We start from the raw sequence: 23,336 nt of genomic DNA on the forward strand, positions 1-23,336 counted from the left end.
TTGGACAAAACACTCTCAACATCAAGCTGCTTCCATTAGTAAAGGGTGGCTGTTAAGCAGGAGGTGAAAATAATCTGGATGCAAAAACAAGCATGAACATGGAAGAGCATCTCTATTTAAATTATTATCATCTGCATGCACAGATACATGCAGCTTTGTATGGAACAGTCACAAATGCTGATGTGTCTATGTTGATGAATACTCATGAATTGTCAATATGAAATAATCTACTTGTTTGAGTGAATAATGTTTTATGAGAACCCTACGAACCCTACATGACACCATCTTCACACTGCAGAAAAATATTTTTTTCCCACGTTTTTTGATGAAGTGTAACAGACGAAGACACAGGGGTTCAGGATGAACAGCCCTTGCTTGCTTGACTACATTTTTTTAAACAAAGTACAAGTCTTTGTGTTTAGAGACTGAAGTCTATATACCACAGAGAAGGTCCAGTCTGCAGTCTTAACAGATTTATATTGTAGATCTTTTTCAGTATAATCCCTGCTACATTATTTTTTTTCTCTTGGAAAACATTTGGAATTCAAGTACCATCACAACAGTTAGAGTTTTGAACGACTGGGGTCAGCCCTTGAATGTTTGGCAAGTTGTACATTCCACACCATGTTCTGTGAAACTCTCCTCGGAAAAAAGCAGAAGCAAAGGCATTTGAAACCGATGCCAATCACATGCTTCTTAAATTTAAATTGAGGTCATTTGTACAGGTGGTGATCATTTACAAGTGAATTCCACTGAGTCTACGTCAGAATCTAGTATCACAGCTGCAATGTAATGAAACTTAAACTTGCATTAGGAATTTAAGTGTGTTTTTGGTAAGCAGGATCATTCATTTCGCAGAAAAATGGACCTTGAAGAAAGCTATTGCAGGATTTGGCATAGATACAACCCACTCTGCCTCTGATTGGCCTGATATGTCACTCGTGTCTTGCGAAGTCAAACTTTTTTTTTCCTTGCAGAGGCAGAGTAGGGCGGGTTATGGCCATAGTGCAATTCATTAATTTTCCTACACTCTTTGAGTTGACTCATGTGAGTTCTGAATGATAAAAAACATTATCTCTCCGAGTGCTGACACCTCCATTGTTAGTCCACAGAAAAGAGAATAACTTTTGTAGCCAGCAGCTCTTAACGTGTCAGAACTGTTTCAGTCAAGTTCACTCTGGAAACACAGGAGCGTTTGCATTCTATGAACTGTCGTATTTTTTGCTAGTGTATGTGTGTGTGTGTGTGTGTGTGTGTGTGTGTGTGTGTGTGTGTGTGTGTGTGTGTGTGTGTGTGTGTGTGTGTGTGTGTGTGTGTGAGTGTGTGTGTGTGTGTGTGTGTGTCTGTTTGCACATGGACAATCTGACCTGAGTGAAACCAGACATTTTAAACGAATGTGCTCACTCTTCTTAAAAACACACAAAACAGGGGAGCGTATTTCAAGTTCCTTTTTTATTGACTTTACGTAACCCTTACATGTTTGATATATTGCCTAAACTCAAACCGAACCACATCCACAACAACCATAGCGCCTTGCTACGATGAAATGAGAAACAGAATTCACATGCCACTACATGATCCTGTGTTTTCCCTCTGCCCATCTTTTTTCCACCATTAATAGGAGTTGGGAACAGTTAGAAAAGGGTGTGTGAGCTTGATCGGCAAGACGGCCAGCAATCACGTCACGGTTGTTCGCAATACAACTACATATGAAGTATGCACACTTGCTCAAGTTAGGTATGTACAGAACAATACACGGTCTTGTTCCATTTACAGAATAACTTTGGGCTAGTCTTGCTGTAACAGTCCTTAAAGTGCTAGCATGCAGCACCTGATGCAGGCACCACCCTGACACTAAAATGTAATTAAACAAAACCTGTTCTCAAATTTTAAGTATTGCTTTACATAAGTGTAGACCTATGTGGTAACACTGAAGAGAAATAGGACAGTAAGAACCGGATCTGTTAGTATAGATTCACACTGATGCCAATGAACCCTCTGCTGTGCTATAAGAGCACCTTGCATGCACTGCTCATTTTGAAAATACCACTGGCTCCCCCCACACACACACATACTGACCCACTTTTGATGGTATTTCAAATAACATGTTTATAAAGCTCTGCCTGGTCTGATCTTGCCCTCTTTTCATGTGCACAGAGGTCAAACTACTAGTACTTTAGGTGCTACACAATCACCTCTGAGGCTGCCACTGTAACATATCTGAAGTTTTGACTGCATGCTTTCACACACTATACCACACAGCCACATTGACCCTGACTCACAGTTGTTCGTATAGATCCCTCCCCCAGCCACATGGACACTACTGGGCTATCATAGTTATGCAGCCAGCTGCTGTAAAGAAGAACCAAAAATGATTGAGAACATTTCTGTCAGCCATGTGTCCCTACAGAAGAACAAAGTTACAGAGAAAAGAAAGGCCTGATCATAACTGCTTTGTCCAGCCAACATCCCAAAAGAATAACTTCAATGCTTCTCTATTAAGTTCTTTAAATATCACCTAGCCTTTTAGCTCCATTTTAGTCTTTTGGGTTAAAGATGATTGACTGTCTTCAACACCTAGAGGCTAAATGCGAATCTCTCAGTAGGACAGGCAATGCACATAAACACATGATGAATCATTATAAAAGTTACTAGCACAAATGTCTACATGCCAACTATTAATCAAAAATTTTCTTTTTAAAAATACATAAAATATGTGATGACAAGGGCGGCACGGTGGCGCAGTGGGTAGTACTGTCGCCTCACAACACGGTGGGTCTGGGTTCGAGTCCCGCTCTGTGCGGAGTTCACATGCTCTCCCTGTGTCCAAGTGTGTTCTCTCCGGGTTCTCCGGCTTCCTCCCACCTCCAAAGGCATGCGCTTCAGGTTAATTGGCCGGTAGGAGTGTGTGTGTGTGTGTGTGTGTGTGTGTGTGTGTGTGTGTGTGTGTGTGTGTGTGTGTGTGTGTGTGTGTGTGTGTGTGTGTGTGTGTTTATGTCTTTGTATGTGGCTCCGCGATGCACTGGCGTCGTGCCCGGAGTGTCCCCCGCCTCACGCCCTATGCCAGCTGGGATAGGCTCCAGCTCCCCGTGACACGCTAAGGCGGATACAGCGGCAGTACATGAAAATGAATGAATGAATGTGATGACAATCTTGATTGGCCAATACCACATTTATAAATGTGGTATTCGTTTCAGATGAGTATCGGGTACGAATAACATTTTTGAGGAGTATGAGCACGATACGAGTAAAACTCGCCAATACTCATGATCGTTCATTCATTCATTTTCCTGACCGGTTCATCTGCTTTTAAATTTTAAAATAAATAATAAATATAGCAACTTCTCATCGATCCATATCAAATTTCAGACTTAAAATAATGTAAGGTTTTAAGCCCCACCCATTTCCTGTTAAACCACAACCACTTCCGGTTTAAGCACCGCCCATTCAGAGTACAGATTCGGATACAGATAATTTAGCCGGAGAACCCGGAGAGAACCCACGCAGACATAGGGAGAACAGGCAAACTCTGCACAGAGTGAATGATCAAGGTGAATGATCAAGGTGTAGCTGGTCCACCTCATTACAGGAAGTAGGAATACACTTCCTGTAGGGCAGTGCCATCAATTTAGTTATCAAGTAATAGTCTTTACAGCAGTCAGATAGGTCATCTTTGGAAGTGGGTAGTCGGCTGCTCTCCTAATAAGAATTCAGAAATGGTAATGGTATACTCTCCACTGTTTTTATTGGCAGAATAAATTTCTTTAATTTGATTAGGTGGGCCACACACATCTTTGGGTGGCAAGAGCCTCAAGTTCAAGAAGGAGTTGTTATCAAATCACAAATTCTGGTGGCACATGGACAGGTTTCTGCAGGTTCCATTTATCATGATTATCAAGTCATGATTACTTGCAGCATTGTTGATGTTTGTCTGGATAGTGGTGCCCAGAGTGAGTGTGTACAATGACACACCATCTTAATAAGTCAATGGCATATCCTACAATATTAGGATAACTTTGTGAAGCTGAGAATATTTGCTTGACCTACAAAGAACTTCTTCATGAATATGATAAGGTCTTTGAGGATGGATAAATCAGACAATGAACTGCAAATCCACGTTTAAGTGCACCGATTCCAGCTGACTACGAATTGCAGCACTACATCTGTTTCTTTTTCTTAAGTTTCCTGTTAAGAAAGGGAGGATACAACTTAAATTTTTTAGTCTTTTCTTTTTTTCTCCTTTTTTCTTGCAGTTGACCAAACACCTCTTCAAGTATTACATTATTCAAAGAAAACCCTAATTATTTGGGTGGGGTGGGGTGGGGGGTACATGCACAGCAATGCCTGTGGTAATATTTTAAGTTTTTAAACAACAATTTGGCCTCTTCTTTTTGTCAATATTAATGCATTGTAATTTAATTACAGTTATTGTTAAGTCACTGCTGCCATTTTCTTGGTTATGTACAAAAAGTTAACAAAAAAATTGCATTACAGTTTAGGTTCACTAATTACTGACATATTAAAAGCTGATAAGAATACCTCTCAACAAATGTGTGTTATTACTGGGTCAGTTCCCTAAAATATACATTCAGCATCCTATTAACTGGCGCTGTGCAAAGGCATCTTACTTTGATTGGATTTAATTACATATTCATACTCAACTACAGACACACACACACACACACACACACACACACACACACACACACACACACGCACGCACATAGTAAAACCACATGCTAAGCTGCTGCTAGTCATGTGGTAGTGTCTTCCTCTCTACCATACGGCATCGTCACACACAAGTCATGCATGCATTCATAATTGATTACCACTTATGATCTCTGTACACACACACACACACACACACACACACACACACACACACACACATACACACACACACACCAGAACATCTTTTTTTCACTTGATGCGTTCCCCAACATTTCACGCAAACTCAAATGTGAAGCTTTTGTTGAAACCATTTGCCAAAGCCATCTGCAACTTCTGAGATCAGAAAAAGCAATACTGTCAAACATTAACCACTACTCTTTGAGATGCTTCAGATCAGTTTAAGGTGAATTCCCTCTGTAACCATTATGAAAATTTGACTCCTTCCAGGAAAGAACTGAAGATCCGACAGCGATAAATTACCCTGTAATGTGTTGACATTATGTGCAATTACGATGCATGCAGTGTAATTTCATTCTCACCTGTGCAGCAGAGATGATGAGAGGAGATGAAGGTCTTTTTTGCTTAAGTTCGACGCACTTCCTCATCTTACAGATCTGGTGGCCAATTCTGCGATTGAGACAGCAACTGCACTGCCCACAGCTGACCTTCCTTAAACATGGCTCACACTTCCCACACCTGCTGCGTTTCTTCCTCTCTTTCTTCTGTGATTTTTGTGTAGTCCAGGAAGACAAGCTAGTTACATCTGGCCTTAAGGATCCAGATAGAACAGAGACACTGGAGTCTCCATACCCGGTCTCTGATTCAGTGTCAAAAGACAAAGAGGAGCGAGTGCTTTCTGAGCCAAATGAGAAGGAGGAGTTACCGTCCAGAGAGGGAGTCGAGATATTTGGCACTGGGTCGTGCTCCTGCACCGTTTCCACAACACTACGCTCGCTGATGCTTGGTTCACACTCAGCTGCGAGATCATCTCTGTTCAGCAATGACAGCGAGGGTATCTCTTTCTGGCTGTGGTGCTCCAACGGTTCTTGATAGGATTCACTATCTTTGGTCTGAATCTCTCCTGGTACGTAGGCTTGTCTCTCTTGCTGAGGAGAAGGAGAAGGGATTCCTCGACTTTGCTGCTGCTGTATTTCCCCTTGACTTAAATACCTCCAGCTCCTCTGTTTAAGAGAATCACTGCAGACGATAACTGGTGTATTTCTTGTCATTACTACAGTCTGACACTGAGCAATATCACGAGCGGCTGGAGATTCTGTTGATTGTGTTTTAGCACCATGAATAGTTGGTTCTGCCTCACTCTGGTTCTGAGTGTCTTGCTCAAGTGAGGTGGAGGAGGCTTTGGTGGGATTTGAGGTAGCTGGGCAGCACATAGGTGGGACAATTGCAGGTGATTCTGACTGTGCTGTCAGTCCACAGTTAGAGTTAAGTGGACCTGGAGGATGAGCATCTAAATCCCTGGAAATATCCTCCTTCTCTTTTTGTCCTTCCGCACAATCGGCCATCCTCTCATCAATCCCCTCCATCTCTTCAACAATCTCATTTTGTTTTCCTATTGCCCTCTCTGCCTCTAAACTCTCTCTTCTCTCATGATTTGTTGTTTCTTCTCTCTTAGAGACAACAATCACTCTTATGTCTGATGGATTCTCCTTCCCCTCCTCTGGTTGGACAGTGGACACACCACCTTGCGTACTATCACAACCAATATGATCGAGCTTATTATCAAGGAGAGTTAAACTGTCGTTTGCCTCTCTGCTGTCCATTGTCCCTGGTGAACTGGTGCTTACAGATGGCTCAGTGGGGCCATCTTTACTTCTGTCACTGCAGAGTTTTAGCTGTCTGTCAACATCATCACACATACAGGCCCCAATTACATGTCTCAGGTCACCTTCAGTGTTAGCATTGATAGTCTTGTCTTGCTGGATTATGGTACTGTCAAAACTGTGTTGTACACAGTCCTCCAGGGTGTCATTACATGGTGGTGAATCTGCTTTGAGTGGGCTGCCCTCTTCTGCATTGCTGATGTCTAGACCCTTATCTTTGATGCTCACCGCAACCTTGAAATTGGTTTTTAGAGAAACTGGAAGGATTTTTTCAGTCTCATGAGGGTCTAAATTCTCATTTTCTTCATCAGGAGTTGAGTCCTTGGTGCTGGTGCTTGATAACTGCTTTCTTGTTTTTATGTGCTTTAATGGTGCTCCTCTCCTCGCATCCTTCCTGCTCTTCCCCCCTGCTCTGCAAGGTAAAGGAGGCTGGCAGGGAGTAACAGACACCTGTGTGCCCCGAAGGGACTTCCTTCGCCCCAGGGGTTCTTGTAATTCCCTGCAGCGGTCCGATGGATTTCTAGATCGTCTAAGCCTCACAGATCCTGTTACATTTCGGGCCTGGTTAACGGTTCCTGGGGACCTCTCAGTACCCTGACTGGTTGATCGTCTTCCACGAGGGCTTTGGCTTGACCGTGCCTGAGCCCTTGTTCTTGACCTTTTGGGTTTTGCAAGTGATTTCTGGAGCCTCTCCGTTGCTCTTCCTCTGGGTTTGTTTGAGTTACAGGTTTGTCTCTTGGTGCTGATCACCTTCTGGCTTGTTTTTCTCTGTCCATGTGTCTGTCTCCTGGTGGATTTGGTAGTAGCAGGCATGGCTGAGGGTGTGGAGGTTAGTATTTCTGGTAGCCAGCATGGGAGCCAGGTCAATATCTATCTTTTGCTGGAGCACAATTTAGTTTTTAAAATCTTTGCTTTGCCAGTTCTTGGAAATTATAGTGCTGTCGAAGTCATGGGATTTTCTGTGCAAGATCTATAAAAATAAACAGGAAGATCATCTAAATATAGCAAACATTTGACTGTATCTTCAGTGTAATAATCACAAACAATCCAAGGCCTAACAAGAGGACCATTGAAGCTCTACCTATAAAATTATTCTCTACTTTGACACTACAGCCCCGCCTGACATATCTAACATGTAAGTACCAATAAAGAGACACTTACAAATAATAGAACAATTTGGCTCAACTAAAGCAGAAGAATGACTAATAAATAACTAAGAGCTCACAGTTTAAAGGGCAGGCATGTTGGGGAGTGGGCTGTGGACGGAGGTCGGATCCTGTTTTCGCCTTTCTGACTGGCGGAAGGAGAGATATTACCGTGTAAATACGCTTCACCGCCGCCGTGGACGGCTCTCCGTGCACTTGACCGCTGCCATTTAAATCCCCGGGTGGATATACGTCGGTTTTGTTGCCCTAGAGATTTTTTTTTTTAAACGGTTACGACAGAAATGCTTTACATACCAGAGACACAGTTGTACTGTCTGAACAGCTAATAATACTCCAATCCAGCGAGACAGTCAGACCTTGTATCGGTTTCCCTCCTCGACAAATTTAGACTCCCTGGCAAGTTCACTCCACTCCACTCACGACGAGGACACACTGACACGATCCGAGCAAGCAAGCACCACCGTGGACAGACATTTAGAGCATTAGTATGAACGTGCACCGTGTAGACTCTGAAGAGCACGACACCCGTTAAAATGCAAATCCCTCTTATGTCAGTCCATCCAGGGCAGCCCCCGCGCTCTCCGTCCCTCCACCAGACGCGACCTACGGCCTGCACTCGCCAAAACCCTCGCAGTCAGAGCTGGAGAAGGAGCGGACCGCAAAACCTGGAACGGAGTAATCCTTTATGCCACATCTCTAAAACAAGTGCAATCATAGAGAATTTTATTTTAGTTAATACAGTGTATATATATTATATATGATTAAATAATTATGAACCCCACCACTGGTGCATTTCTTTGAAGATATGGATAAATCAGTAGAGATGTCCCTGACTTGCATTTCTTGTTACATAGTGGAATAATAATAAAAAAAATAATGCAGTTTTTAAAAATAATAAAATCATAACAGTTGGATAAATGTCAAAAGGAATCACTCTAGGATAAAAAGATGTGTAGATATGGTTTCTCTAGAAATATTTTGAACGATTTGTTAGAATCTGTCATCTGAAGTCAAATTGGTGGTACGATCTTATTTCAACATTGAACAGATAGAAATGAAAATACAGATGAGATAATGGCATAGAAAGCGGGGAACGGCTCTTCAGCACTTTATTATTCTGCATAGAAAGTTTCATGAAAATATATTGATCAGTTTTGGAGGTATGCTTAAATGTAAAAGGTGAGAGATGAATGAGTGGCCCTCATCTAAGTGCTGTACTGTCCTTCATGGCATGTACACTTAATATACCTGCTACATTCTGATACAAGAAGTACAAAAACACAATGAATACAGAGGTCAAATAAAATAAGATGAAACAAATATAAAACTTAAGACCTGAAAACTAACAGAAAAATGTTCATCGCTTTTGTTTTGAGGAATTTGTAATTTAGAAGTTGTGCTGTGTTTGCTAATTATCAATTCACTACAATGTTATTACATCTCCTTTTTAATTTTTTTACTACTTTCTCCTATTTATAAGTGAGTAAGGCCTAGCTGTTGATTCAAACTATTTGGCATAATTCAGGAGGTATCTGTGGCATATGGGTTGTGGAGTATGTGCCATTTAATAGAGATTTAAATAAAAATCTGGATCAACCACATTTAAGAAGAAGAAACTCGACTTTATTGTGCGATACATATGCGTGTTAGACATGCATACAAAATTGTGTACAGGTCCCTGAAAGAAACCCACAACACACTAGGGGCCTGTAAGCATGCCATTGGTACAGCACAGGGGGAGACAGAGTGACGGGCAGCGACTCAATTGCGGTGCACCCAATTGAGCAGCTTGTCACACTCTGAGGATGGCTGGGCGGGAGCGGGAATCGAGCCGCCGATGCGGTGATCATAGGACGCCCGCTCTACCACTGAATCACAGTCGCCCCAATATAATATATAAATATAATTATATATTTATAATATATAAATATACAGTAATTATATCACTGGCTCAGTGATTATGTCAATGTAATCACAGAGTTGTGTTTTCTTATTTCCTGTACAGAAACATATCTGCACTGGTGTGCACTTGATTCCAATGGGTTTCTATGACACTGATTATATCAAGGGAATGTTGGCTTTGTTGTAGGTATATCCACACCATGGAGTGCCATGCTAATTTGATAATGAACCGGCCCAAAAGAGGCCCAGATAAACTGACGGATCAATGAATGTTTTGCAATTTTCTTTACCACTGTGGGGTTGCCGTCATGAGATTAGAGTAGATTCACAAAAATATATAGATCCATGTTTTTTTTCTCCACTCACTTTCAGAGAGCAATGAGGACAACCATTTTAATGATCCACATGTGTTGTTGGATAAAACTAGCAGAAAAACATCATATAAGATTTAGAACATGTCAAAGTCTGACCTGGATCCAAGTTGTATTTCAGATTTTGTTGTAAATTTACTCATCATAGGAAAATTTGCACTACATTATTCATCTTTGAGCAGCATTAGAAAAAAAACATTGGATAAAAAAAAAACATTTGAAACTTGATAGTATGCAACATTGAGCAGATTGAATTAGCACATAGGAATCTTTATCATAGTAAATTGACAAACAAAAGTGCAGTAATGAATAAAAATTTGCATAAACCAAGCGAATAAGGAAATTTATTGAATAAACTCAGGCAAGGAAATTAGATGAAATGAGCAAAAATATTTTTAGCCTAGGGGGAAAGGCAAATTGACGGAAGTATTGATAAACAAAGGTTTTTAAATGCCGTATAAATCCACTGTTAATTTATTTTATATTTCCTTCAGCTAAATAAATAAAGCTGATTGATAGTACTGTACATTGTACAGTACGTATTATCTCTTTCTAAAAGCGTTAGAAACCACACCCACCCTTTACCACCAACGTGACGTCATAAGTCTGCGACTATTTTCTGTCAGACTCATCAGCCTGTCGTGCCAACTGCCAAGGACACGACGTTGTGGACACGCTTCAGATTAAATCTGAGCCTCATATCTGTGAAACCGTTGAACAGGGTGAGTGAAGGAGGACTCTATCGGTGGAAACCAGCTGGTGTCATGATGCCGCGACGCCTAGCAGCCGGAAGTGTCCTGAGGAAATAAGAAAACGAGACAAGTTGGCCACACGGCGAAGGAGAAACACGTCTGACATTCTTGTGAGTATCCCGTGTTTACAGAGATCCGGAATGTAGTTCTACAGTTATTCAGTGTGTATAGTGCCGACCACTGTTGTTGGGGTCATCGATTTAATGGCAAATCATTACTCATCAATCATACGTCAGACGGTCTGTGTTTTTCTAAGGCAGGGGTGTCCAACGTTTTTGTAAGTAGGGCCGGATTTGATGATATAAACGTTTCCGAGGCCAACACTCCAATGACGATCATCAGAGACGCACCTGAAGCATTCTGTCATTGACACGTGCTCCTGTCTCGGTAAAGAGACACGACAGAGAGCTGCAGGTGTTTACACATCAGGAGCTTCTAAATTGTTTCCACTGAGGACCACATCCGCAATAAAACACGTCAACTCACATGAACAGAATCAGTCAAATGTACATCAGTTATTCCTGATGATATATTCTTAAATCAAAAAGAAAAGGGCGTACTTCACAACTTTCCATTCATGGATTTTCATTTATTTTGTTGATTGAAGACTTTTCCGCACATTCTAAATATAGCAGCGTCAGATTGGTTCTTATAATGGGAACCACTCTTTATAAGAGTGAATATAAGGGGATAAGGGAGTATATTTAAGTTATGCAAATACGTTATTGGTATTATCAACATATCAAATAAAATTTGTTAGAAAATCAGCTTTGTAGTAGTATTTGGGCTGTTGTATGAATTAGTAATATATTTTTGTCTCTTATGATGGGAAGAGTGATGCTGCTCTTTGCACTGAGGGATGGCTGACAGGTCTGGAGTCATGTTGGTGTCTGAGTTTCAAAGGACATCACAGAGATGAATGTCAGTCATTTTGGTTTCCAGTCTGGTTTTGTACAGCGATGTCCAAGAAAATGTTTGCTCTTATATGTATGTTAAACTGAACAGACACGTTGTTCTTTTTGCAAGCTTTGATACAAATCAGGTTGGGAGAGAAGCTGATGTTGTGCTTTCCTCAAACTGCAGCTTGATACGTTATAATTGTGTACAGTATTTTCTGCACCATGAGGCGCACTGGATTATAAGGCGCACCTTCAATGAATGGCCTACTCAAAAAAAAAAAAGTCTTACATAAGGCGCACTGGATTATAAAATGCATCTGAGAACTCATCTTCAATGAATGGTCTATTTTAAAACCTTTTTTCAAATATAAGGCACATTGGATTATAAGAAATTGAGAAAATTTAAGGTTTTTAGGTGCGCCTTATAGTGCGGAAAATACTGTACTCTCTTCCACATCTTGCCGTGTCCTTTAGATTACTGAAATCAAACAGCTCCTTTGTAAAGCAAAGGTTTTTCTCAATTCTTCACAGAAAATGGACAGCTCTGCAGTGCTTGTGGTGTGTGTGACTTTCGTCACACGCAGTGCAGAAAACTTCAAAAGCACAGGCTTTTATGTGACTATGGTTTTCTAGCAGACAAGTCTTCACTTTGGTGCACAACTGTGTTTATGGACAGCCTCATAGCAGGACAGCCTGCTATGACCTTTTTTAAACGAGCAAACACCATTAGCCTTAAGCATAGCAGAACCACTGCCCTTTAAACTGTTCTTGTGTTTTGTTTTTTTTCAAATGGACGTTGGATAGTCTTTTGCCAGTAAGTGAACACCATGATGGTTCAGTAATTTTTTTTCCATTTGTATTTTCCAGAATAAGGCAGTTGTTTTTACCCACATTCTCACAAACACGTGCTTTTACACTGTTTTTGCAGCCATGGATACACCGGATGCCTGAGCAGGAAGGATGACATCAGAGGCTGTTTCCACACCTCCTGCCATCAGCAGCGCCCCTATCAGCAGGGACTACTACTGGCTCAGATCGTTTGTAGCTGGAGGTACGATCAGTTTGTAAGATCGGTTTCAGCGCTTCAGTTGTTTTATTGAAGTCTAATTTCATAGGAGAAAAATAATTTATTTGTTTTTAGATGCGAGACTGCATCTTCTTATCATAGAAAGTCTTGCTTTTGCTTTTTGGTCTCCTTATTTTTGACCCTAAACTGACTTGTTTTCAAATAGCATCCCTTATTCGGAAACAAGTGTAAATCAGATATTGCTGAAACACTGTACAACCATCAGTTATCATTTCATCTGAGATCACAAAAATGAAAGCATGTCTCCAGGAAATTTTCTATCTCTTTTTTCAATGTATCTTCCTTTTTTCCTCCACTTTTTTTCTCATTAACACTAACCAATTGTTAGCCTGCACTTTAGCAAGCCGCTGTCTGTCTTCCACTCCTCTGACTGATGTCTGGCCTCTCTGTGAAACAGAAATATAATTTCCTCTCAGAGATCAATAAAGAGGCTTAAGGAAAAAGATAAAAACAATAACATACCAATGAGTGGCTTGATAAACTCATGATTAGTAGAGTCCCATGCCATGTGGGCTTTAATACCACATTAATTAGTAATCATGAGCTACCTTTGGAAAAAAAATAAAATTGGTATGGCTTACAAAAAATATATTTTTGCCACCTGGTGTCATTCACCTGCATTTGTGTCACAGTTTTTAGCTAGTAGTTAGTCATCATTTCTTCAAATCATAGGTTGTAACTGTTTTGTAAATGAACCCCCGTTTCATAATCATCTTCCCCCCCAATAAACTGAAAGGAAGTAAACCAATCACTCTGTGGTGTGTAATGGACAGAGTTATTATTATTGATCTTGCTGTATATCTCACTATATTTATTGTTTTGGGTATGCCAGGTAATTTTTATTGGACATAAGGCTCAATTTGATTGGGGTGTGGGAACACGCCCAGCAAAGCTGAACTCTGAATGCATCGCTGCCTGCCTAAAACAGCTTGGAAATAAAGTTTTTCTTCTTGTTTTATTCTTTTTGGTATTTAGTACTTTTTGATTTTCTTCTGTTATGCAGTGTGTGTGTGTGTGTGTGTGTGTGTGTGTGTGTGTGTGTGTGTGTTCCTGTGTGTGTGTTTGGGGAGGGGGGGGCATACTGGGCAGCGGAAAATAACGGAATGACAATCTGAATTCCAGGTTGACAGAATTTAAAGCACGTATCTGTCATGTTGTTTCATCTTCACCTCCTGGAAACTGTGTTACTCTGATGTTTTACGTAACAAATTGGAGTTCATCCGGGATAACAGAACTGTGACATATTTCTTTCTCTCCTTTATCTCACTTCTGATGTAGGTGCTGCTTGTATAGTTATACTGTAGTTCATGTTGGTTATTTTTCTTTCTCAAATATGTCTACTCCATCAAAAGTTTTTGGAGTCACCAATGTTAAAGGTTTTAAAATTTTCCGAAAAACTGCTTGAAGTTTCCGAGTCACTAAGTCACCTTGTAGAAGTGAATCCTGGTTACACAGAAAAGATTATTAATGCTAGTACTCTGTTATAATGAGGAAGCTAAGTTCTCGTGATGATTAGGTTCAGGTCGGAGGATCTGGTGAGGAACATGAGATGGAAGCTGCTTCTGATTTTGAATTGACAATTCAGCTGCTCGTATTGGAGGTTGAGGAAAGGGAAGAAGTCAGACTGTTTTTTAACTGGAAAAACTATGAATAGAAAGAGAAGAAAGGATGGAAAATGAGAAACTGGAAAGGGATGAGAGGCTGGAACAACAGAAACTTGGAGAAACTACAAAGAGAATCCGTGAATACAGTAGTTCCTGTGCTAGTTAAAGAATGATCGGTTCCTCTTTGTGTTGAATTGGAGGTTGGATTAAGGTTACAATTTTACAATTTTAAGTGGCTGAAAGAACATTGGTCTTATTGCTGCAAATTACCATGAAAGGAAAGGCCCAAAAAGCTTTATTCCGCTTTATCTCAGGAGAACATGCCTCAAAATATGATGAAAGGCAAATGAGTTGGTTCTAAAAACTGGCAGGCAAAAATGTCAAGGACTCAGGAAAATAGAAGACCTGAGTTATGTTGAGTTTGTCCATGATAAAGAAGTGTATTTGGAGCATTGATGTCCATCAGAAGCTGTGAATGACTGACTGACCGTGACTTTAAGAAGTTGAAATATTTGGTGTTGGTGGAAGAATTTAAGCAGTGCGTTAAAGATGACATTGAGTCATATCTTGAGAGAGAGATGTCAACCTTCAAAGAAGATGCTAAACCAGAAGGTGAGAATTCACATATCAGAAAACACAAGTTTGTGTTTTATGATAAGCCATAACCCTGTAAACTGAGCAGTGGTAAACTAAATTTGACATGAGAAATGTTAAGGAGAAAAGGGTTGATTTTAAGAACATAAATAATGATACTAGAAAAGAAGTGCTGAAGGGTCCTGTAAGTCATCACAGGAGGAAACCAGGTCATGTTCTCTCTGAGTTTATGTTTATCAAAAGAAAGAAGGAAAAAGACCTGACTGACTGCCGTTGTGAAATGCTTCAAAAGAAAAGACATGTTGACTCTGGCTCAAGTGAGCTAGCGTGGCCTGATGGTGCTAAAAAGCTGTCTGATCGTTGAAGGGAAGTTTTTGTCAAGAAAGTAGTTGATCATGGAACAAAGTGTAGATCCAGAAATGGCTGAATGAAAGCTCTTCCTGATTGTGAAATTTTTAAAGTTCCAGTTGGTTATTACTTGGAAGAAGGTGTTTTGATGTGAATTGGTGCTCCACTGATGGTCCTGCTAATGAAGAACGGGCAGCGTACTCATAGTTTACCTCTGGGAGGCCATCTTGGTTTTAACAATGCTATGACATTATACGTAACAGGCATTAAATGTTTAATTATAAGCATGTTGTTGCCATGTGTCTTTGTTGTGTTTTTTTAGGTGTAGCAGGATGTTGCGCCAAGACCACCATCGCCCCTCTGGACAGAGTCAAGATTCTTCTTCAGGCCCAGAACCCACACTACAAACATCTAGGTAGAACAGTCACACATGGATTCCACTGTAAGTGTGTGTTGTCACACGTCTGGGCCGCAGGACTGAAACCACCTGTGTATATTTGCAGGTGTGTTTGCCACGCTGAAAGCTGTGCCACAGAAAGAAGGCTTCTGGGGTTTGTACAAGGGCAACGGGGCGATGATGGTCAGGATATTTCCCTATGGAGCCATCCAGTTTATGGCTTTTGACAGTTATAAAAAGGTACAGTACTACTTTATCAAAATGTTTTTTACTGGTGAGAATTCCAACCTTTGCTTCTTCCCTGCTGATGACATTTCCTTTATAGTTGCTAAGTAACCGGATCGGGATCTCAGGACACATTCACCGGCTTGTGGCAGGATCTATGGCAGGTAAATTATTGTCCCCGCTGATCCGTATCAGTATTGTCTTGCATAAAAAAATGAAAAGATCAATCATTGTTGCAAATCGTGTCAAATTATAGTGCAGTCACAAACATTGTGTACGCTGTCGTGTCTTTATCCCATCAGGGATGACTGCAGTGATATGCACCTACCCTCTGGATGTGGTCCGAGCCAGACTGGCCTTCCAGGTAACAGGAGACAGTCGATACACCGGGATTATCAATGCCTTCCACACCATCTACCTTAAGGTAAACAAATGAACAAACGCTGTCATCATAAATGTCGTAGCCTTTGATTAAAACTCATGAAAAACAAATGAGCTTTTATTTTGGTCAGTGTTGTCACTTGTGTATAGTTTACCTGCTTCATTCAGTCATACCCGCTTTCCTTTTCTTGATAAGGAGGGGGGCGTTTTGGGCTTCTACAGGGGGCTGACTCCAACACTGATTGGAATGGCTCCTTATGCAGGTGACTATTAAATGTGAACAAATGCTGTTTGTATTGCCTTTAGTTCCAGATTACTGGAAACTCGTAGAAGAAATGTTTGCGTTGCTGTAGCTCAACTCTTTATCATCCACCGGTTTTTATCCTCCAGGTTTCTCCTTCTTCACATTTGGCACTCTGAAGAGCCTCGGATTGAAACATTTTCCGGAGCTGCTGGGCCGACCCTCCTCAGACAACCCTGATGTCCTCGTCCTGAAACCTCAAGTTAACCTCCTTTGTGGAGGGGTTGCAGGCGCCGTCGCTCAGACGATATCGTATGTACCCCCAGACTAACACGACCAGTCTCAAGCTCAAGAGTCTCATAAATGATGAAGTATTGATTATAACTGATTGGTGACTGATAGAGCACATGGTGCTTCCTCTCACCAGGTACCCATTGGATGTGGCCAGAAGAAGAATGCAGCTGGGAGTGGTGCTTCCTGACCATCACAAATGCACGTAAGTGTGTTCCAACACTTCATTCTGTTGTAGCAGATGTCTCCCAAAATAATATCCCAATTCCAAATCTCCTTTTCAGCCCTATATCTTGCGTATTCCATTAGGTCGGGTAAGGAGATCAAAGGGGTGGAGGTCATCTAACCCTTCAAATGAAGTTTTTCAGCTAGAGACTCAGTCTTGTTCTGTCACATTCAGTCAAATTTACCCCTAGCTGATAATAGGAACACGCAGCAGGCTTGTATGGTATTGTAAAAAGGGCATCTGATCTGATTTGAAACAGAAAAGAAATATGCTACCAGCCTGTTTTCAAAGTAGGACCTGGATGTTGTATTTTTATGCCTGTGATGCTTATCTTCACTTTAAAGCAGTGGTTCTTAACCTTGTTGGAGGTACCAAACCCTGACGGTTTCATATGCTCACTCATTGAGCCCTTCTTTAGTAATTAAAAAATTTAAAAAAAAAAAATTTAAGGCGTAAGTATATGTTTTACTGGTGTATTAATGAATTGTGCATTAATGTCACCTTTTTCAAAGAACAAAACCAAGACAGTGCATGAACTCACATGAATTGACCTACCTGCAAATCAGTGACTTCTGCTGTTGTTATTGAGAGACCAGTTCAGATATGCGTGGCTTCACCTTGGCAAGTGTTACTCTGATGTCATTTTCACAGCAAAGTCTGTTTCTGTTGTTTTCCATGCAGCTGGAGGAAGTGTTCCTTTACTTTTCCAGTGTGAGACTAGAGTTGCTCAACTTGACATTGCAAATCATGCAGAACGCCGACTCCCATCATGTTCCGTTATACGGTACATGTAAATTCACGTTAATAATAATTATAATAATGGATTAGATTTATATAGCGCTTTTCTGGACACTCAAAGACCCTTTAATTTGGATCCATTATTCATTCACTCCTCATTCATACTTGGTGATGGTAGACTACGTGTGTATCCACAGCTGCCCTGGGGCAGACTGACGGAGGCGTGACTGCCAATCTGCGCCTACGGCCACCGGAACAATCACACACATTCACACACCAGCAAGTGCCCCACTGGAGGCAAGGAGGGTCAAGTGTCTTGCCCAAAGACACAACGACAAATGACTCGGCGGAAGCGGGAATCGAACCGCCGATCTTGAATCATTGACCCGCGATACCACTGAGCCACGGCCGCCGTTGCACATATTAAATTAAATTAAATTAAAAATTAAATTAAAAATTAAAAATATTCGACCACTTTCTTTTTTTTGCTCAACATAGTTACTATAAATTAAGAAGCAATCAGATGACGTAACATCGTGACAGGCATAAATCGCCTATTGAGTGTGCAAAATCCCCTGTAGCACAGGTAGGCTAACAGAATCAGTGTTGTGTTTTTTTGTGGACCGGTTTGTAAGGTTGCACTGTAGCATTAAGGATAATAATACAGACGGCTCTGACAGCACAGCATTGCACAGCATTGATTGCACAGCATTGCACTGTAAGGAGTTGCCCAAATCTCATTGTACCATGTATGGTGACAATAAAGGCTTTCCATTTCTATTTCTATGTCTATTGACTAACTCATTTATTAATTGTTCATCTAGCTTCAAAGTTAATCAACGCTTCCGCCTGCTCTGTGGAAATTGTGAGTGCGTTTTTTAATCAGGCGGGTTGTTTACAAAATGAGCTTGTTGGCTGAAACCTCAAACGAGATGCTTGCTTGAAACCAGAGAGAAAATTCTACAGTTAATGGGGCTCTTTGTTAAAATGGAAAAATACAGCAAACCAGACAAGAGTTCATTGCAACAAACAGATAGAGTGTAACTCGAAAAAATATGCATTTGTTAGCTCACAAAATATATATCAACTCATAACATGAATGCACAAAACATGTACAGCAGTGTGGATATTGTTTTTTCTATACCGTTAAAACAGTGATTTCTTGTCTTCCACCTGAACAGATCTCTAAGAAAGACCCTGACATACGTCTACAAGGAATACGGGGTCAAGAAGGGATTGTACCGAGGCCTTTCTCTCAACTACATCCGCTGCGTCCCCTCACAGGCTGTAGCCTTCACCACCTATGAGTTCATGAAGCAGGTTCTGTACTTGAACTAGTCTGTGTGTGTAGCTCCTCCTTAAGCCTGTACCTGGACTTCTACACTCCGAATCTTCAGTTGCTTCACATCGATGCTTCCTCTGGAGGATGCTCTGAAGCTCATTTGTTTTGTTTTAAAGGATGTGGAATTCGCCTCTCCCCCGAGTTCACAAAGTCAATCAACACTGAAAAGGGAAACTATAGACCGAGAGAAGTTTTGTCTTTTCATTCCCATTTACTTTGTGTTTGGCGATTCTCCACATCTAAACACAGGATTTAGCCATGAGTTCTGGCTTCTGTTTGAGACCACATCAGGTGGATGGCTTTGGGCAGAGTGATTTTGACATGTAAGCTCACGCCATTCATGCAGTGTTTGCAGATGTCTCTCAAGCTCACTGTCCCTGTTTGTCTCTTTTAGACGCAAAGATCATCATAAATCAACAGTTTTTCTCAAATCATTTTAGCGACTGGTGAATGGGGGCTTTAAACAATCTGGATGACTTATAATATTTGTTCTCTCAACGCGTGGTTATTTTTTTAATACACATAGTAGTAACAAAGAAATTGCTCTTCGGGTGCTTTTGCTCTCGTCCTCTTCACAAATCTAAAATCGACAAATTGTTCATATACATGTATTTTAAAATTGGACAAATTGAAGCAGCATGTGATTTTTTTAGTTGCAGAAAAATCTTTGTGTTATGGTGGTCTATGTGCATTCAGATGTTTATCATTTGGTTCTGTTGATTGTTGTGTTCAACTGTGATCAGAAAGAGATTTTGACGTATAAAATGTGTTTAAGATTTCAGCGATCTGACACAAGGAGCAGATCTGAAATGGAACTCAGGAGAAATTTGCACTGTTCCCTTTTATTTATTAATCGCAGATGTCACCACTAGGTGGCAGCAGTGACCATCTATGGAATTGTTTACCATCAGGCTCGTCACAACTTTTTTAAAATTCCATACATGTCTTATCAAATACAAGTCAATTTAGAATAAGGTTTTATGTGTTGCTTAGTCATAGTAGGCTGGCAACAGAGGAGACTGAACGTTATTTTCAGAGAGAAGGTGGTATTTGTCTTTAACCTTGCTGTCGCAAGCCTTCAAGTCACTGCCAAAGTTTGCCTGAGCGTCAGCTGTTGGTCTTTTGCCTTCTTGTGCATTCAGTGTCTTAATTTCAGTGGAATAACAACTATGTTTTGTAGCTATGAATATCCACAAACTTCTGCTGATGCATCCGTTTTTAGATCAATATACATGAATGCAATGGAATTGCAAAAAAAAGAAGACAATTTAGAACAATAATTATGAACCTTTTTGGTTTGTGGCTGACTGAAAAGCTACACTGTCTGATTTGAACACTAACATAAATATGGCAGTTATTTGGCTGTCCACAGTTTGGACAGCATAGAGCTTAAAAGACTGTAGAACTAAATCACCATAACAATAGAATAAATGCTACCTCATGCAGTTTACAGTGTTGTACTGTTTTTTGGCAAATCTACACCTTAATTTGGGTTCCGTCACTCTTTATTTAATAAGTTGGTACAAATATACATGTCAACATGAAATAGTCTGAACGTGGCTGAAATGTGAAGGAATAGATGGAAGGACACCAGACGTGTCAGCAGTCGTAGGGTACCGGGCTCGGTTATTTGTGTCAGGCTTGAAAAGCATTTATGTAATTTATAAAGATTGTGTCAAGTAGATTTTGGATTTTGAAATAGGGATGCAAATAAGAGTTATTTTTATTTCAGTTCAAGTCTTATTTTCAACAATGCTAATAGCAAATAAGCTCCGGAGTTCAAACACTTCCTCATGTTTATAGACACCGGGGCATTTTCCACCATCAAGCAAAGAGTCCTAGTTTTGCATCGGCTCTCACCTTGCAGTCTGTCCTTGATTACATCCGCCCGATGGTGTGTTTGGAGGGTGGTGTTCCATTTCGACTTGTACTGGTGCTGCTCAGCGATGTCTTTTCAGATTGTTCAATAGTAATAGTGAAGTAGAGCTACATTTACGATGCCGTGCTATTTACATTGAACATTATGTCAGTTTTGTACTCTTGTGCTGTACTATGTTTTGACCACTGACCCACTTTTTAGAATATTTTTTCTGATTTTTAATTTTTTATATACTGTATACATTTTAATTCATTGTTTGAAATGCTTAAACCAATAATTTGACCACGACAAGAACAAACAAGCTATTGTATTTTAAATAAACCTGCTTCGTCCACCAGAATGAGCCTCAGATGGTGGTCCTCATATCCAGACTGCTAAAAGTTACCAAACTGATAAAACTTCATGCATATATGTTTGGACACATCTGACATGATTGGAAACTTTATCAGATATTTACCCAAATGATGAAACCACAACTTGGAAATCACAGCTGCTCTAAAAAAGATAAACTTTTCTGGTGCAATTAATAATCAATTATTAAATGCGATATGTGTAATAATTAATTTAGCTGTGCCACATTGTTCACATTACAGTTTGTGAAACAATCTGTTTCTGCAGCATTTCTGTTTTTATGGCAACACTCATTCTGTTGCTGCTTTTTTTTTTTTTTTTACTTACTGCATCATTTGAATATGTAGTCTTTCACCGTTAACACTGATGGTTTGGGTTGAGCCAGCAGGACTACATGATGCATTCGTTTTATGTCAAATGTCCTGGAATTCACTGCCTGCTGTTGATCAATGTTAATGTCATGAGCTACAATGTCTTCTAATGTGTAATGCGAGATGTGTTTGCTTTGCATGTTCCTCAGTGTGTTTCATTGCCAAATCTTCCAGTTATCCTCATGGTTGTCAAGCTGAGGGGCGGGGCCCCTTGGAGCCACTTCTGGGGTGTGTGGCTGATCGCTGGGATGAAACAAATTTCAAGGAATGATTTATGTTTGGAAAATAAACCAGAGTTTCCGGATGCCATTGTGCTGACTTCTTCCTTTGAATGCCCATTGAAAGCCAACTTACAGCCTTTTTTTTTTTTTTTTTTATTAGTTGCTTTCTGTACTGCAATATTAATCATTGACTGCCAGCCATTGTCAGAGTTCCTGATATACTGCCAGCGTTTTGGAGCATTTTGACTGATATTTCAAGGCCTACCGAATATTGAGTTCTATGACTATGTACACAGTGAAACTATCAAAAGAAAGTGCAGACTCTCTTCTTTTATCAGGAAAAATTTTTCTAGCCTTTTGGGTTTTTTAGTAATCAGCAGTAGAACATTGGTTTCAGGAAAAACACCTTTTTTATAACCCCCCCAAAAACAAGCTTTTTTTGTGCACAGAGGCAGGTCAAGGAGGACGGCGATTTGATGCTAATACTTTCAGCTTTAATGACACCTCAAACATCTCAACAGTGGTTTCCTTCTATAAAATAACAAAAACAACACTGAAAAGAAGGCTTTAGAGGGCAAAATAATTTATTCACAAATATAAATGTAAACAATATAAACAAATAGACGCTGGTGGCATCAGGAGTTCCAGTTTGTGCCATCTTGACATCTGGGTTCGTGTCACATGTTGCTCTTGGAACACAATGGGCTTCTTTTAAGTGATCATCCCCCTCAACCTCCACATGTACAACTTCCTCCCCCACTACCTGCTCCCTCTCCTCCTCCCCCAGGCATTGCTTCCTGTCCAGGCTCGTCCAGGTACCTCTGATATGGCACATCAGGGAACAAGGCTCTGCTGCTCCCAGTTGATCCAGACGACAATCATTCATCTGATGAATCCGGATCGGATTAATCAAATTCGCCTGATTCTTCAGATGAGCTGAAGATATGAAAATGATGTGACAATAATTAACTGGGGGGATTCATGTTACTGATGACAGACTGAAGCGTTGCTCTCAACACTATCCTGTGTCATAAAAAGAGAGGAATACCTTAAATACTGATGGCCATGCTGTGACCTGCCCTGACGCTCACCACGGTGAAGGTTCAGCGCCGTGATGTTTTCACTGACAAGCTCCACCAGACTGACCTCCAGGCCTCCCTGTTGAAATACACAGCTGACCATTATGATTTGAATTGACGTCTATAGAAGTTAATGGCAGACGGTGAGCAACGACAGGATGATGATGGGGTGGAGGATGAGAACCCTTATCTTCTGAAGGAGCACAGTTGTACTCATCAAATTAAAACAGTCTGTCTATTTGTAGCACAAGAATTCATTTTATTACCCCCCAATCCCCCACCCACCCTGTCTCTTGCAGACAAAGGCAAAGAATTTGATACTATTGCCTTGCACACCTTTCTCTGTGCCCATGCTCAAA

At 40.6% G+C, this 23,336-nt stretch overlaps 2 protein-coding genes across 3 annotated transcripts in view; one reads left to right on the forward strand and one right to left on the reverse strand.

Moving 5' to 3' along the window:
- The window catches only part of tet1 (tet methylcytosine dioxygenase 1), a 30,218-nt gene extending 21,944 nt beyond the window's left edge, over nt 1-8,274 (reverse strand). The window contains exons 1-2 of one of the 2 annotated variants that reach the window (XM_068327335.1): nt 7,973-8,274; nt 5,211-7,482 (exon numbers count right to left, since the gene is read on the reverse strand). In XM_068327335.1, the coding sequence (XP_068183436.1) occupies nt 5,211-7,325 (2,115 nt within the window). In that variant the 5' untranslated portion in view covers nt 7,326-7,482; nt 7,973-8,274. The other variant, XM_068327336.1, reaches the window with a different exon arrangement.
- A 2,324-nt stretch (nt 8,275-10,598) lies between these two features.
- Nucleotides 10,599-22,408, forward strand: slc25a16 (solute carrier family 25 member 16). The gene is made up of 10 exons (XM_068327177.1): nt 10,599-10,813; nt 12,531-12,653; nt 15,558-15,650; nt 15,739-15,872; nt 15,958-16,021; nt 16,160-16,281; nt 16,435-16,501; nt 16,629-16,791; nt 16,907-16,975; nt 18,916-22,408. Exons 2-10 carry the CDS (start codon nt 12,563-12,565, stop codon nt 19,070-19,072), a joined length of 960 nt encoding a protein of 319 aa, XP_068183278.1. The 5' UTR covers nt 10,599-10,813; nt 12,531-12,562; the 3' UTR covers nt 19,073-22,408.
- Nucleotides 22,409-23,336: the final 928 nt, after the last annotated feature.

This window comes from Antennarius striatus, chromosome 11 (genome assembly GCF_040054535.1).
Source record: "Antennarius striatus isolate MH-2024 chromosome 11, ASM4005453v1, whole genome shotgun sequence".
Lineage (NCBI taxonomy): Eukaryota > Metazoa > Chordata > Actinopteri > Lophiiformes > Antennariidae > Antennarius > Antennarius striatus.

Coding starts and splice junctions, on each gene's coding strand:
- slc25a16 (XM_068327177.1), top strand. CDS start 12,563: ATGACATCAGAGGCTGTTTCCACACCTCCTGCCATCAGCAGCGCCCCT. Junction 15,651..15,738: donor CCCACACTACAAACATCTAG/GTAGAACAGTCA, acceptor GTATATTTGCAG/GTGTGTTTGCCACGCTGAAA. Junction 16,976..18,915: donor CCTGACCATCACAAATGCAC/GTAAGTGTGTTC, acceptor CCACCTGAACAG/ATCTCTAAGAAAGACCCTGA.